The 18,188-nt window shown below is 37.7% G+C and overlaps 1 protein-coding gene across 6 annotated transcripts in view; it reads right to left on the bottom strand.

The window, feature by feature from the left end:
• Positions 1–5,059, bottom strand: part of CCNB3 (cyclin B3) — a 104,236-nt gene extending 99,177 nt beyond the window's left edge. For 3 of the 6 annotated variants that reach the window (XR_011999377.1, XR_011999376.1, XM_072746353.1), the window contains exons 1-2: positions 4,915–5,050; positions 1,114–1,243 (exon numbers count right to left, since the gene is read on the bottom strand). Coding sequence is in view for 3 of the 6 variants with exons in the window: in XM_072746353.1 (XP_072602454.1) it covers positions 1,114–1,209 (96 nt within the window). In the remaining 3 variants the exon portion in view is untranslated. Of the gene's footprint in view, positions 1–1,113; positions 1,244–4,914 lie in introns of all 6 variants that reach the window. The other 3 variants (XR_011999378.1, XM_072746352.1, XM_025982393.2) reach the window with 3 other exon arrangements.
• Between the last annotated feature and the right edge of the window lie 13,129 nt (positions 5,060–18,188).

Raw genomic sequence — 18,188 nt, forward strand, 5'->3', positions numbered from 1 at the left:
TCAGAAGTTTAGAGAATTGGAATCAGTACAATAGACCAATCTAACACAGCAGAACAATCCTGAAAGAGCTAAGAATTACCTCTATTTTTGAATTGATTAATCTAAGAAATCAGTAAACTATTAGTCTTTTATCTAGTTCATGATAAATAATATTTGGTGGTTACACAAAACTCACAAATTAGCTAAGAAATAAAATATCCGTCTGCTATCCAATTCCCACTTAATATTACCAGTAGAAATAATCAGCCCCAAATAAAATCCACAGGTGAAAGTGAACTCAGTAAAGTTTAGATTTATAAAATGTGCCCCAAGAAAGCTGGATTGGGAAAAATAACTGCCACAAAAGAAAACTTATTCTGGCAGAACTCTAATCAGCAAATTTGATATAGACAAAAATCTGATCAATGTATCAAATCTTTCTTGCCAAATTTATATATAAAAAAACATTTAGCACCTCCATGAAAATCATTTTAATAAAATAAAAAATGAAAATCATTAGAAAATGTTTATCTGTGCTGAGAGAAAACCAATCAAGGAAATTAAATTGGCCTAATGATGTTTGCTCCAGAAAATACTCCCTTAATGACAATTCATCAGTGTTAGTAAAACTCTGATTAAAATATGTATGATGATGAACAAAGAACAATCCAGGGTTGGAATGACAATGTCAAACTATCCACAAGGTCAAAACAGCAAAATCAAAATGGACCCCTTCTTCAAATTTAACAGCTATAAAAAGCATAACATACTTGTTGACCTAATCTTTGTACTCTCCCCAGGATGTACTAAGCAGCCTCCCAGCAAGGTACTATGAGCATCTCCCAGAAACTAAGAGTGTAGAGGTCGTCATTAACAAGAGGTGAGCATTGTTTGCTTTTGAAGGTTGTGAAGGACACCCTTCATTTCAGCTATGCATTATGGGAAAGGAGAGTTCACACTTAGAACCCAAGTTCTAATTTGCTGGTGTTCTTCAGCTACAAGGGGTACTGCTCCTTCCCAATTTCTCAGGTTAAACAACACATACTCAGAATGATTCAGAATTGAGAATAGGGACTGACTCAACATAGGAAGAAGCTACTTGAGACACCATTGGGAGAGGCAGCTTGCTCTAACCTTTTCGGATTGGCCATTACCACTGGGCACAATTTTGCTGGACCGAGATTTCTTAGTCTCAGGTTTGGAGCTTCTGGATGGTAGTGGCAGTGGCATCTCACAGGTTCGGCAGTATCTATCCAAGATAGAGCTGCAATCAGAAAGGGACTCTTTAAAAAAACACCATTTACCAGAAATATCGCATAATTAATACCCAATCTCTCTATAGCATATTTAGAAGTAAACATACTTTGAGTTAGGCAGGTCTATCTTTAAATCTTAGTTCTATCACAATTAACCTTGGGCAAGTGATACACTCCCTGGGCTTCAGTTATCTCATCTATAAAATGGAGACAAGTATACCTACCTCTGTAGGGTAGGTATACTGTTCAAATTAAATAAGATATTCTATTTAAAAAGCCTAGCACAATGCTTGCCATCCTCTGTGGGCACTGGAACTGTGGCCCACCTCCTAGTTTAGGCCTGGAAACATTGGGAACAAGTCACATGAGTATTTTGCATTAAAAAAGATCAAGAATATCACAGATCATATAGTATGGAAGCCAACTGGAAGGGTTAATATTCTTTAAAAGGCACAGGTCCTGGCACAGCAGTTATAATGATGCTACAGAGAAGACGCAAGAATGCACTGCACACACACACACACACACACACACACACACACTAATGCATGATAGGCCAGAATATTCAAAGACTGCATTCAATCAGAAGAAACTGTAATCCAGTTCCAGAGACACCTGGTAGGAAAAAAAAATTCAAAAGATGAGATAACAATAGAAGGAACTAACTTACTGAAAATCACTCAACATAAAAATTTAACCGTCGTTACAGCCTTGGGGAGAGTCTTATCTTTGTTCCCTATCAGTAGGGTACCCCATTCTACATTGCTTAAGGTTACTTTTTTGTGAGTGTTCAATAGTTAGGATACACTTATGTGTCTCACAAGCAAATGCATTATTAGGAGGAATTGGTTTTTGGATTTATAAGAGACTCTTCCCACTCAGATGAAACTGCCCTTCCAACCTCACCCATATTCAATCTCCAAATTCAAATGCATTTGAAAAAGAACAGGCTCTTTTAAGAAAGACCCTAAAGGTAATGCAATAAGCTTAGCTTACCATTCTGTACCAGATATTTCAGGCAATGGAAAATACTAATGCAAATAAATCATGCATCTTATAAGTATTCACATGCACAGCTCTAACAGTAACAAAAAATGTGACAAACGATTTAATAAAGGTAACTACAAAGTACTACAAAAACACAATGGGAAGCCAATAATCTTGTCAGGGAAAGGGGTGGAAGAAGGCTCTATAGTGGAGGTTATATATGATCTAGACTTAATTGACAAAGAGGTTTCCAAGTAGACTGGGGAGCATTCCTGGAACAGAAAGCCTTAGCCCAGGCAGAGGCTTGAACATCAGGCTTGAACACATCGAGCATGGCAGGTGCAGGGACACCCCAGTTGCCTGGAGTATGGAGTATAAAGAATATATTGGGGAGGAGTTAGAAAGGAGCTGAATGCTAGGCTGGGGCCAGGCTGTTCAGAAGGGGAAGCGGAGAAGACTGCAGCTTGAGGGGTTTTAAAAAGGAGAAAAGCTGATTTAGGTTTTGCTTTGGATGAAGAAGTATTGCACATTTTGTCAGGAAAAGTCAGCATATGTGCCTTCACACTTTATTATGTCAGTTGGGTCCTCACAAAAAAAAAAAAAAAACAGAGGATACACAGTACAAATATAATTCTTTCCATTTTAGAGGCCTTAATGTGTTAAGTGACTTACTACACAGGACAAATGATTAAGCAGCAGAGATCATCCAGCTCTTTCCAGGGCTCTTTCTAAAACATCATTACGTTTCTCCAAGCATACTCAAAAGCACTCCAAAACCATCTATGATCCAAAGTGAAAGGCTGTAATGTGGTAGTGGAAGGAGACAGAATGAGTAGATTTTTTAGGAAACAACTGGATTTCTACACAGGACAATTTAGCATCTTTGAGCCTTAATTTCTTCATTTGCAATAGAGGAATACCACCATTTACTTGCAGAAGCATTGTATGGCTCAAAAGCAAATTTGTATGGGCAAAACCAAACCCATGGTAGGCCCTCAAAATAAGAGGTCCGTCTTACTTTCCTTCTTCTCCCCTAAATACCTCTTTTCCATCTCATCTCTCAAAACTCAGCCAAGCAACAATAAAGCTAAATTGGGTCTACCCACCCTTAACTGCATGGTACGAAAACCACTTACTCTCCTGTTATTATTCACACCTCATACAATGTTTTATGGATGACAAAAGACTCGTGTTCTGAAACTTTTACCTTTCAAGGGGAAAGAAAAAATAGAGTGGACTCAACAGGCTAAAAAAACATTCATGTGATGATATCACAGGTAACTAAACCTCAGAGAGAATAAGGTTTTTCATATGATATTCATACACCACCTTCTTTATCCTAAACACTAATCACTTGCTTTGGGGGACACACAAAGTGACTTAAGGAACTAATTTCTCTGCCATTGGGAAGGGAGAGGCGATTGACACCACTAAAAACAAGCTTTCATTAAGGGACATTCAACAGAACATCTCAAATTCTACCACCTACAGAATGGAGCCGTACTTGGACGAGAAAATTAAAATCCTTTCCACCTTCCAGACTTTTCATCTTCCCTACATACACACGATTAAGTGCTAGAGACCCACTGAGCATCCCAGGGCTGGTGCTAAAAACACAAACAAGGGCAAGTTGGCTTGTTTAGAAGCCCAGTTGCTTAGCCTCCAAAACCATAGATCAAGACAGTGTACAGGAAACAACAGCAACTTCATTTTACATATAAAAGCAGGTTACAGGCAGCATGACACAGGGGAGAGAATGTAGCATAGCATCCACAAAACCAGCGCTGGGCTGGAAAGGATGCCTAGGGTCTAGCTCTGACTTTGCCCCTAGTTGACTGGATGATTCTAGGCAAATCCCTTTTCCCTCTCTAGGTCTTGTTTCCCCACCTAAGAAAATGAGGCAATGGGACCAGAGCCCTAGCTCCGGAAACCACGGTCAATAGACCAGCAATATTAGCATCACCTGGAAGCCTGCTAGCAATTTAAAATCCTAGGAACCCCCCCCAAAAAAATAAATAAAATAAAATAAAATCCTAGGACCCCAGCTAGACTTACCAAATCTGAAAGGTGCAAGTTAACAATATCCCCAGGTGATTTGTAGGCACTTCAAAGTTTAAGAAGCACTGTTCTAGGGTCCTTCGACCTCCAACATTCTAGGATCCTAAGTGGACCAAAGCACAGAGCAGTGGGAAAGCCAGAGCTGCAGCAGTTGGAGTAGGGTATATAAGAGAGCCAGTGCAGATAAAGGGGATAACAAAGGAAAGAGCACCCGTTTCCATCCTCCTTCATATCCTCCATCCAACCTGTAATTCCAAAGACATCCTGCAAGTAAGCACTCTCTGACTTAAATACGTCCCGTGGATGAACTTGATCCTCCACACTTCCACTTGTGAAAAGACGTTTTTTAAATGTACTCTGATTCAGGCACGTGTACTAGTCGCTCTATCTAAAAGGTAGGACCCAGTCTCCTTTCTTTTGCCATCTCACCCTCTAAAACACACTCCCTGCCCAACTTCGTACAAACTGCTGACATCAGAACAAAACAAAGATTTCATGGGCAAGAGATGCCGATGCCGTGCTCGCCGGCGAGAGAAGAGTATGTTAACATGGGGCTGGAATGGTGCTCAGGCATCAACCCGCGTGCGACAGGGCTGGACATTCGAGCGGGCAGTGTAAGCCCAAAGGCGCCTACCTCACATCAAGACTGAGGACAGAACAGGAAAGATCATGGACGCACTGCACTCCTAGACCAAGAGAGGCCCGGGAAATGAACGGAGCTCCGTGTTGTAGCGACCCGTGTCCTCTTCAAACCGGCCTGTGCTCGCTCCAATCTGCCTAACAGCGTTTTGAAAATTACAGCCTCAGAAGGAAGTGCAGTGGTGATTGGCCAGCAGGGGCCAATCAGCGTGCACAGTTGGGGCACGTGCTCCCCTAAGGAAGGAGGGGCGGGGCTGGGTGTTTTTAAATTGAACTCCGCGGCTAATAGACTTTGCATTGGGGCGTGGTTTCGAGTACAGTTGGTTGAACCCGCTGGAATAACCAGCTGAGCACTGGGTCAATTTAAAGAGGTGTTTTCATTTAAATAATCGTGCTGGAAGATGGTGCGGGAGAGTGGCTGCATAATGCAGATTCAGACCAATTAAAATATTAGTATTAATAACCCTTTGTAGAGTCAAATGTTAACTCCTGCTGGCTTCACATATCGCCTTGTGAGGGAAACAGGGCAGAAATTATTGCCCCTATTTTATGGTTAAGCACCCATAAGTGCAGTAGACCTAATAATAACATCAATTTACCACTAGCTCTGTGCTAACTGCTATAAATTTTTATTGTTTAAATTCCTGTCCAAAAAGATAGGTACTTTTGCTAGTGCTGCTTTACAGATAACAAAATAGTAGCTTGCTAACTGCCTGATACCACAAACCTGCATTGTGGCAAAGCAGGTATTACAACTCAGATATTCTCATTCATTTCACTCACTCACTCACTCACTCACCAGTTATTGAGTACCTGCTTTCTTCCAGGAGCTAGAAAAACTATATATGAGTAACTGACAAAAGATTTTAAGAATCAATAGCCTTGCCCTGTCCTCTGAAGATGTTAAGAGTAAATGGAGATACCGAGGATAAAATCTAGGACTTGCTGGATATACAGCAGCTACTCTACCACTAAACTACTTTCCTGCCTTTATTATCAGATCGTTCTTCCTTTAGGATCTCACAGCTTCTACATTAAAGGTGAAATATTCAGGGGCACCTGGGTGGCTCAGTCGGTTAAGCCTCTGCCTTCAGCTCAGGTCATGATCTCAGGGTCCTAGGATGGAGTCTCAAGTCAGGCTCCCTGCTTAGCAGGGAGTCTGCCTCTCCCCCCTGCTCTCACTCTCTCTCTCTCTCTCTCTCTCTCTCTCATAAATAAAATCTTTAAAAAAAAAGCTGGAATTTTCACATGATCCCAGGCCTTCTTCTCTTTTTAATCTCCCTAGGTTTTCTCATCCAGATCCACAACTTTATTTTTTTAAAGATTTTATTTATTTATTTATTTATTTATTTATTTATTTATTTATTTATTTATGAGAGACAGAGAAAGCCAGAGACAGAGGCAGAGAGAGGAGAAACAGGCTCCATGCAGGAGCCCGACGTGGGACCTGATTCCAGAACTACGGGATCACATCCCGAGCCAAAGGCAGATGCTCAACCACTGAGCCACCCAGGCGTCCCAAGATCCACAACTTCAAATATCATCTAAAAACTGGCCCTGAACTCCAGATTCATAAATCCAACTGACTACTATACATATCCACTTGGATGTCTGATAGACAACCTCAAACTCAACATTTTCACAATGCTAACCAAACCTGATCCTTTTTCCAATATCTTCCATTTCCAAAATTTGTACCATATCAAGCCTGTTAAGCCAGAAACTTGGGTATCATCCTTGATTCAAACTCTCTTCTATCACCTTACCTTCCCATATCCTATCCTTCAGCAAGACCTTTGATTCTACCTTAAAACCATACCTTACATCCATCCATTTCTCTCCACCTCCACTGCCACCACAGTCTCTCATTTGGACCATTGTCAAGAACCTCCAAGCTGCTCTCCCCCTTTCCAATCTTAATCTCTAATGTGAATACAATACAAGATCAATCTTTTTTAAAAAGAAAAATTAGGGATGCCTGGGTGGCTCAGCAGTTGAGTGCCTGCCTTCAGCCCAAGGCATGATCCTGGAGTCCGGGGATCAAGTCCCACATCAGGCTCCCTGCATGGAGCCTGCTTCTCCCTCTGCCTGTGTCTCTGCCTCTCTCTGTGTGTCTCTCATGAATAAATAAATAAAATCTTAAAAAAAGAAAAATTATATCATCTCTCTCATGCTTTAGTGGTTTCCCACAGAACTTAATATCCATACTCCTTACTCTGGTCTACAAGGTCCTGCCTACATCATCAACCTCTTCTCACACCACTCTTTCTTGTTCACTACATTCCAGCCATAATGGTCTTCTTTCAAAGCTTTGAATATAATAAAACTCTTCTCCTCAGGATCTTTGTACATGCTATTTCCACTGCCTGGAACATTCTTCCCTCTATTCTTTAAATTACTTGTTTTTTTTTTTTCCTGATGCTTCAAGTCTCAAATGCCCCCTCTTCAGAGGCCTGCCCTGACCATGTTATCTAATGTAGGATTCTCCTCCCATTCCTTTATACTCTATCTCAGCCCCTTACATTTATTTTAGAGTAATTATTGCTATTTGTAATTTTTTAACCTATGTTCTCACTCAAGAATGCACAAGGTCCTTACCTAGAGAGTATTACACTAAGTGAAGTAAGTCCTACAGAGAACAACAAATACCATATGATTTCAATTATATATGGAATCTAAAAAATATAACAAATGAAAAAATATATATATAACAAATGAACAAACAAAAAACAAACAGAAACAGACTCATAAATAAAGAGAATGAATTGGTAGTTGTGTGAGGGGAGATAGATAAAGGGAATTAAGGAGTAAAAACTTCCAGCTATAAGATAAATAAGTCATGAGGATGAAAAGTACAGCATAGAGAATATAGCCAATAATATTGTAATAACTTTGTATGGTGATAGATGGTAACTACACTTATTATGGTGAGCATTTTGTGATGTATGTAATTGTCGAATCATATACCTAAAACTAATATATGTCAACTATACCTTAATTACAATTTTTAAATTCTAAAAATTAAAATGTACAATAAAAAATAAAACAAAAAGAATACAAGGCCCATAACTATAAGGACCATATCAATTGTGCTCTATCTCCAGTCATTAGCATTAACAATAGTTCATATTTAACAATTGCTTATTCTATGTTTGATGCTGTTATGAGACTCACAATAATAAAATGAGGTGTTAATATTCCCATTTTGCGGAAGAGAAACTTGGAGTACAGAGAAGTTTAGTAACTTGCCCAAGATTACACAGCTAGCAAGTTATTGGACTGGGATTTAAATCCAAGCAATCTGATTCCATAAGCAGACACATAATCATTACCCTATACTTGCCTCTTTGACAAATGATTAAAAATATTTGCTAACTAAGCAAATTAGTATCTTCTTTTGAGGGTAATCACTATGGACAAATGCCCCACTGGGATGCACTAAAAAAGAAATACATTATTAACCCAAGTCACTTTAAGTCTTCTTTATTTTCTTTAATTTTTATTATTCAAGTATAGTTGCATACAATGTTATCTTAGTTTCAGGTGTACAATATAGTGATTTGACAATTCTATACATTACACAATGATCACCATGATAACTGTAGTTACCATTTATCAATACACAACACAGTTATCATATTATTGACTATATTCCCTGTGCTGTACTTTTAATTTCCCTAACTTTTTTATTTTAAAACTGGAAGTTTGTACCTTCACTTACTTCATCCATCCCCTCCTTCTGGCAACCACCAATTTATTCTCTTTATGAATCTGTTTCTATTTTTTGTTTGTTCATTTGTTTTGTTTTTGAGATTTATATTTAAGTGAAATAATATGGTATATGTCTTTGTCTGACTTATTTCACTTAGCATTACACCCTCTATGTCCATTCATTTTGTCATAAATGCCAACAGCTTGTTCTTTTTTATGGCTGAGTAATATTCTGTTATATATACATATATGCTTCCATCTTGGTTATTGTATGTAATACTGCAATAAACACAGGAGCACAAATATATCTCTTCAAATTAGTGTTTTCATTTACTTTGGGTAAATACCCAGTAGTGGAATTACTAGATAATATGATATTTCTATTTTTAATTTTTTGAGGAACCTCCATACTATTTTCCACAGTAGTTGCACCAATTTACATTCCCACAAATGGCACATGAGGGTTCCCTTTCCTCCACATTCTTGCCAACACTTGTTTATTTTTTTGATACTAGCCATTTTGACCCGTTGCAAAGTGAGATTTCATTGTGGTTTTGATTTTCTTTTCCCTGATAATCAGTGTTATTCAGCATCTTTTCATGTGTCTCTTGGCTATCTGTATGTCTTCACGGGAAAAATGTCTACTCAGGTCCTCTGCCCATTTTTTCATTGGATTATTTGTTTTTTTGGTGTGGGGTTTCATAAGTTCTTTATATATTTTGGATTTTAACTATTTATCAAACATAACATTTGCAAATATATTCTCCCATTCAGTAGGTTGCCTTTTCATTTTGTTGATGAAAACAACAACTTCTTCTTTCATTGTGTATAACTTTTTCTATTCTGGTTCAATCCCGATAGTTCATTTTTGTTTTTGTTTCCCTTGCCTGAGAAACATAAATATGTTTCTAAGACTGATGCCCAAGATATTACTGCCTATGTTTTCTTTCAGGAATTTTACAGCTTCAGGTCTCACATATGGGTCTTTAATATACTTTGTTTTTGTATATGGTGTAAGATAAAGGGGTCCCATTTTTCCAATACTATTTATTGAAAAGACTGTCTTTTCCCCATTGTATATTCTTTCCTCCTTCATCATAGTTTAACTGACCATATAAACATGGGTTTATTTTCTGGGTTCTCTATCCCATTCCATTGATCTATGTGTCTATTTTTGTGCCAGTTCCATATTATTTTTAGTACTATAGCTTTGTAGTATAGTTTGAAATCAGGGAGCATGATACCTCCAGCTTTGTTCTTCTTCCTTAAGATTGCTTTGGTTATTTGGGGTCTTTTGTGTTTCCATATAAATTTTAGGATTATTCTAGTTCTGTAAAAAATGCTGTTGGTATTTTGATAGGTATTGCATTGAATCTATAGATTGCTTGGGTTATTATGAACATTTTAACAATATTTTTTATTAAGGGAGAGAGCATTAGTACGGTTAGGGGCAGAGAGAGAGATAATCTCCAGCAGGCTCCACACTCAGTCTGGAGCTTGACGTAGGGCTCTGTCTCACCACCCTGAAATCATGACCTGAACTGAAATCGAGTTGGACACTTAACCAACTGAGCCACCCAGGCACCCTGGACATTTTAACAATATTAATTCTTCCAACCTATCATCATGATATATCTTTCCATTTGTTTGTGTTGTCTTCAATTTTTTATCAATGTTTTATAGTTTTCACAGTATAGGTCTTTTACCTCTTTGATTAAATTTATTCCTACATATTTTATTCTTTTTGGTATAATTGTAAATGGGATTGTTTTTCTTAATTTCCCTTTCTGCTACTCCATTATTAGTGTATAGAAATGCTACAGATTTCTGTATATTAATTTTGTGTCTGACAATCTTACTGATATATTAGTTCTAATAGTTTTCTGGTAGAATATTTAGAGTTTTCTATATATAGTATCATGTCATCTGTAAATAATGACAGTTTTAGTTCTTTACCAACTTGAGTGACTTATATTTCTTTTCCTTATCTGATTTCTATAGCTAAGACTTCCGGTACTAAGGTAAATAAAGGACTGTAAGCCTTTCTTTATTCAAGAGAAGTTCTATCCATCAAAATAACAGCAATATAAAAATTACAAAAGAGCCCATTTCATTTTTCCTATTTCCTCCCAGATTTTCACAAAAACAAAAAGTTATTGAGCAAAAGATATAAATTTCCCAAAATTTTTAAATTTGTTTTTCTCTCAACCTTCATGGCTCCAGTTGACTTAACCTCTCCTTTGTGTTGCAATCAGAGAGAGAACTGAGAAAATAGGAAATAGAAAATAGGAAATGGTCTATCACTTTCCAGTATTTCCCTCCTCCCTGGCAGACTACATTCTCATAAACTCTTCTTTCTCCTTCCCCCAATATAAAAGATCTGCTATTATCTACTTCACTTTTATTTTTTTTCTACTTCACTTTTACATGAAAATATATTCCAGATGGATCCAAGATTTAATTGTGAAAATGAAACCATGGAAATACTAAACAGAATATAAAAGAATACTTTTATAATCTTGCAGATGGAAAAACTTTTCTAAACAGAACAAAAATATTAAAGATAGCAAAAGCTTCGGTAAATTTTAATAGCTAAAAATTGAAAATGTGTTTAGCAAAACAAATAAAAAACAAAAACAAGATTAAAAACCTAAAAGCAAACTGGCAAAAATCATTGGCAATACAAATGACAAAAGACTAATTTCTAAAAGATACAAAGACAACTTCATAATCAACAAGAAAAAGATGAACCATGCATCAAAAATGCTGTCAAGAAATGAACACTTAGAAATAAAAACGATCGATAAAAATGAAAATATGCTCAATTTTACAAAAAAAATAAATACAAATTAAAATAGCAATGCATTGTTTTTGTTTAAAACATCAACAAAGGCTTAATAGCTTAACAATAACTGCTATTGAGAAAGGAATGGGTAAACAAGCACTTTATTCACTGTCAGCAGCAGTAAAAACTGCCATAAACTTTGGGAGGTTTATTTGAAAATACTTATAGAATTTTAAATGTTTGAACCCTTTTACCCAGAGATTGTACTTATTCCAAGAAATAAGGATGAAATTTTCCCAAATTTGAGAGAGACATAAACGTACATATTCAAGAAGCTAAGCAAACCCCAAACAGGATAATGTTTATCCAAACAGGATAAACCCAAGGAAATTCAAAGAAAAACACATCATAAATTCCTGAAAACTAAAAGACAAAGAAAAGAGCCTTGAAAGCAGCAAGAGAGAAATGACACCTTTTTAATTGGACAAAATGTTTTTGAATGATGATGATTTCTCAACAGAAACCATGTAGGCCAGAGGAGATGACACAATATTTTTCAAGTACTACAACACAAAAGCTGTAAACTCAGAATGCTATATCCAAGAAAAATAGCTTTCAGGAGTGAAGGGCAAATCAAGTCATTCTCAGAGGCTTACCTTAAAAGAACAGAAAGTTCACAAAACAGAAGAAATAGTAATAGGAAGAGTCTTGTAACATTAGGGAGAAAGAACAGTAGAAGGAGCAAATCTAAAGGTGGACATAATAGGCTCTCCTTCTGATGCTCTCTTCTCAGTATGTTTGAGAGCTATAGCAAAAATTGTAACACTGCTTAATGGGTTCTCATTGTATGTGAAGGAAATGTTTAAAATAATATAGATGGAGGTTGGTAGAAGAACACAGTTTCTACACCTCCTTCCATACCTCCTTACTGACTAGTAAAATGTCAATCCAATAGATTGTGAATATTGTGCATATATCATTTAATACCTCAAACTTGCACTAAAAACACTATAGATACATCAAAATGGAATTCAAAAGAATGTTCAAGTAACTGACTGGAAGGCAGGTAAAAGAAAACATATAAATGAGAAACAGAGTAAATAATCTGAAAACAAAAAATAAAATGGTGGACTTAAACCCTAACAGATCTGGGCACGTGGGTGGCTCAGTGGTTGAGTGTCTGCCTTTGGCTCAAGCCGTGATTCTGGGGTCCTGGGATTGAGTCCCACATCAGGTTCCCCACGGTAGGAGCTTGCTTCTACCTCTGCCTATATCTCTGCCTCTCTGTGTGTGTCTCATGAATAAATAAATAAAATCTTAATAAGTACATAGTTAATTAATAAACCCTAACAGATAAATTATTATGTTAAGTGTAAATTGTTTAAGTAGAGGAATTCAAAGAGATTGGCAGTAGATTTGAAAAAAACACATGACCCTATTCAGGTCCTATGCCCATATTTTAATTGAATTATTTGTGGGGGGGGGGTATATTGAGTTGTTTGAGATCTTCATATATTTTAGAAATTAACCCCATCAGTCATATCATTTCCAAATATCTTCTCCCTTTCAGCAGGTTGTCTTTTCACTTTGTTGATGGTTTCCTTTACTATACAAAACCTTTTTATTCTGGTGCAGTTCCATTCGTTTATTTTTGCTTTGGCTTTCCCTTGCCTTAGGAACAGATCCAAGAAACTGCTGCTTAGACTGATGTGCAAGGGTTCACTGCCTGTTTTTTTATTTTTTAGGAGTTTTATAGTTTCTGGTCTTACATTTAAGTCTTTAATCCATTTTATTTTTATATTTGGTGTAAAAAGGTAGTCCCATTTCATTCTTTTGCAGGTAGCTGTTCAGTTTTGCCAACACCATCTATTAAAAAGACTTTTTCTCTTCCCCATCACAAGTTCTCACCTCCTTTGTCATAGACTAGTTGACCACATAAGTATGGGTTTATTTTTTTCTCTACTTTGTTCCATTGATCTATGCATCTGTTTTTGTGCCAGTACCATACTGCTTTAATTACTATAGCTTTGTAGTATAGTTTAAAATCAGGGAGTGTGATGCCTCCAGCTTTATTCTTTCTCAAGATTACATTGGCTATTTGGGGTCTTTTGTGGTTCCATACAGATGGCCAACTGACTTATGAAAAGATGCTCAACATCACTAATCATTAGGCAAATGCAAATAAAACCATAATGAGCTGTCACCTCACATGTTTCAGAATGGCTAGTATCAAAAAAAAAAAAAAAAACCGAAATAACAAGTGTTGGCAAGAATGTGGAGAAAGGGGAACCCTCCTGTGCCATTTTTGGGAATGTAAATTGGTGCAACCACTGTAGAAAATAGTATGGAGGTTCCTCAAAAAATTAAAAATAAGAATACCATATGATTCAGCAATTCCACTTCTAGATATTTATCCAAAGAAAACAAAAACAAAAATTTAAAAGATATATGCACCATTACGTTCACTGCAGCATATTTACAATAGCCAAGATATGAAAGCAGCCTGAAGTGTCCATCAACAAATGAGTGAATAAAGAAAATGTGGTATAGATAGATTTTAGTGAAATATTACCCGACCATGAAAAAGAATAAAATCTTGCTATTTGTGACAACATGGATGAGCCAAAAGTGTACTATGCTAAGTGAAATAAGTCAGAGAAAGACAAATATCACTTGATTTCACGGAATCTAAAAAAACAAAGCATATCAATAAACAAAACAAAACAGAAACAGACTCATAGATACAGAAAACAATCTGGTGGTTTCCAGAGGAGGTTGGTTGAAATAGAGGAAGAGAATTAAAAGGTACAAACTTTCACTTATAAAATAAATAAGACATGGAAATGCAATGTACAGCATAGAGAATATAGTTAATAGTATCGTAACAATTTCGTATGGTAACAGATGGTAGCTAGATTTAATATGGTGATCGCTTTGCAATCTATATAAATGTTAAATCACTATGTTGTACACCCAAAATGAATATAATATCTTATGTTTACTACATTTCAATAAAAATGATCCAATGATATAATGTCAACAAGAAATACGCTTCAAATATAAGTAGATTGAAAATTAAAAATGGAAAATGATGTATCATACATTATTTTTTTAAAGAAAAAAGCAAGTGTAGCTCTATTAATATCAGAGAAAGTAAACTTCAGAGCAAAGTAAATTGCCAGGGACAGAGAAGAATATTACATAATGATAAAATGGTCAATCCACAATGAAGACACAGCAACCCTACAGACCCTACTGACATCCAAAGGATAATGAGGGAATACTATGAGCTCTACACACATAAATATGACAACTTAACTGGAATGGACAAATTCCCTGGAAATCACAAACTACCACATACCACAATGCACCCAATATGAAATACATCGTTTGAATAGCTCCATAGTTTTAAAGAAATTCAATTTGTAATTTTAAAATTCTCAAAAAAGAAGTCACCTGGTCAAGATCACTTCACTGGAGAACTAAACTAAGTGTTTAAGGAATAATTAACACCAATTCTTCACCATTTCTTCCAGAAAATAGAAGAGGAAGGAATACTTCCCAACTCATATGAAAACACTTCTACTGTGATACCAAAACCATACAAAGACTACAAAAAAAGAAAACCACATACCAATCTTCCCTCATGAAAAGAGATGCAAAATCTTCAGCAAGATATTAGCAAATACAATTTAGCAATATATAAAAATATTATATACCATGACCAAATGATCTGGATTTATTCTAGGGATTCAAGGCTGGTTCAAAAAATCAATCCACACAATCTACCATATTAACAGGCTAAAGATTCCACAAAAATAATTAGAGCTAATAAATGAGCTCAGGGCTGTAGGATACAAAATCCATATACAAAACTCAATTGTATTTCTATAGATTTGCAAGGAACAATGTGAAAATAAAATTAAGAAAACAATTCCACTTACAATGGCATCAAAACAAATAAAAACATATAGAAATAAATTTAACAAAAGAAGTACAAGACTTGTACATTGAAACCCACAAAATATCTTTAAGAAAAATTAAAGACCTAAACAAATGTAAAGACATCCCATATTATTCTATTGAAATCCTTAATATTAAGATGGAATCCCCCTCAAATTGATCTACAAAATCAACGAAATCCCTTTCAAAGTCTGTGTAGAAAAGAGTTAACATAGCAGACCTGAGAATGTTATCATCTGAAAATCCTGCAGGCAAGGTTAGCCCCTTGGCTAGAATCTGGGAACTTGGATTTAGGGAGGGTTCCCCACCACCCTAACGGATAAAGGTAGCTCAGTGTGCCTTAATTGTGCAAACAATACATCTAATGGTGTACACCAGATTTCCTCCTGGGACTTTGGAGTTTGGGTATGAACTAGGCAGAGGGTGCCTGCACGACCAGCCTCCAGTAAAAATTCTTGGCACCAAGCATCTAACAAGAATCCCTCGAAAACATCATTTTACACATGTGGTCACAACTCTAAACTGGGAAAAGTTATGCCAAGTGAAAGAAGTCAGTCACAAAAGGCCACCTACCAAATGATTCCATGTATACGAAATGTCCAAAATAGGCAGATCTATGGAGACAAAGCAAGTTAGTGATTGCCTAAGGCCGGGTAAGCATAGGGTTTGGGGAGCTGGAGTGTGATAAAGAGTATGAGGTTTCTTTTTTGGTGATTAAAATGTTCTGAAACAGATTATGGTGATAGTTCCTCAACTCTGTGAATATACTAAGAATCATTGAGTTATACACTTTAGGTGAATTATGTGGTATTTGAATTATATTTCAATAAAGCTGTTTTTAAAATAACTAGTTAATGAGATATATTGGTTCTTTGAAAAAAAAAAATCTGCTTAAGAGTAGCAAGAAAAGATTTGGTGGAACCAGCGAGGAAGTTACTGCAAAAAGCCAGGCATTTTGGACCTAGGCAATTGAACATTTTTGGCTATGGCCAAACACTTCTATATGATTCTGGGCATGGCAATATCTTGAACAACCACTAACATAGATTAACCTAGTGCTATCCTTTGCAGGGTAAATGAAAATCAGTAAAACACAATCATTCTCCTCAAGCATTTGGAAAGCCAAGTTCATAACGAAATAGAAAAGGCACTTGCTTTCCTTGAACCTATAAACAACTTTTTTGAAGGAAATGTATCAATAACTATAACACACATACAAAAAGCGCGGTTTTGTGGGTGGGGAGTGACTCTATGAGGGAGGAATCACCAACTGCCCTTTTCATTTGAGGACCACCTTGGCAAAAATGGGCTTCGGTAACGGAGGATCTCGTGCCCTGAGCGACCTCCGAGCAGCTGCGACCTCCTAGTGGCCACATGAACTCATTACCCCCATTCACCCTCTAGATTTGAGAGCAACAGGCACACGTCTCTGCCTGACACCCCCCACGGGGCAAGGACATGACCACGCTGAGGACTAGGCCAGGGCAGCCCGGGTGGCTCAGCGGTTTAGCGCCACCTTCAGCTTAAGGTGTGATTCCCGGGAGCTGGGATCGAGTCCTGCATCAGGCCCCCTGCATGGAGCCTGTTTCTCCCTCTGCCTAGGTCTCTGTGTCCCTCGTGAGTAAATAAATAAAATCTTAAAAAAAAAAAAAAGACTAGACCAGTCTTCACTTCATTTTAACATCCTCTAACCCATGGCGGGGGGCGGGGAGGGAGGAATGCCCACCAATGCTATGAGGGAACTCGGCTACACAGGCTTCCGGATCCCCTTCCTCTCCTCCAAGAGTCTTGGTTTAAAACGTGCAATTCACTGACAAAGATACCAGCAGAGGAAAAGATTAAAAACTCTGTTGCCAAAAAAAAAAAAAAAAATGTTGCCAGTTAATACTATATTTAAGTACTTTTTGTCAGACGTTCCAGACGTTTGTTGGTTTCAAAGGAAAACAACAACAACAACAAAAACAAAATCCGACTCATAGCCTACTTTCCTCAGCTACCTCTCCACAGCTCTGACAAGAAAATTCGTTTATAGACTTACATCCGTAAGGCAAAAGGCCCTGTGAGTGCCTAGGAAATGAAGTTGTACCTCGCGCGAGCCCTAGCCAGCTTGAAACAAACGCCTCGCTTTGTCAAAGGGACTCTCCCCAAGTAGCGGGAAACAAACAAAACGAGGCACAAAGCAAAACACGGAGAGGGGGCCGGAGAAGTGACTGACCGCCTCAGAGCGACCGGCTGCAGAAAATGCCGCCTCAGCAAATGGGTCCCAGAGCCAGCCGGTCCGACCCCACCGTTCTCACCAGCAGGAGGAGGTAGCGGATCGACGCTTTGCTCGGTCACACTCGAAACCACCAGATGGGGCCAAAAGATCAGAGTAGGTACCCCCTACCCCCACCCCTTAGCCTTTTCTTTTTCTCGAGGGAAATTTCTCTTCTGCTTCTTGGGAGCCCAGAAGAAAGAAAAGGGGTGCCACTCCCCGCGCGCGCACACCCACCTCCAAAATAATGGAAGTGGGGAGAGCCTCATCTAGCCGGCTCTCCCAACCTCTCCGCCAAAGGGCCGCGCATTGACAAAATCGGGTTTACAATAGTATCCGTTTCTTAAGGCCGTATGACAATCAAATGAGATGATGCAGGTAAAACAGTACTGAACAGGTTTTCAGTGTGGGAATTGCGTCTCTCAGAAGTAGACTGCCCTCTGAAATATTATTACAGATCCCAGGACTGCGCGGCTTCTGAACTGTTGGCTGCCTGAAATTCCAAAGACGTTATTTGCTCCCTGAGCCCAGCCGTGTGCCCAGTATTGCGGGCGGA

This window comes from Vulpes vulpes, unplaced genomic scaffold (assembly GCF_048418805.1).
Source record: "Vulpes vulpes isolate BD-2025 unplaced genomic scaffold, VulVul3 u000000667, whole genome shotgun sequence".
NCBI classification, from domain to species: Eukaryota; Metazoa; Chordata; class Mammalia; order Carnivora; family Canidae; genus Vulpes; species Vulpes vulpes.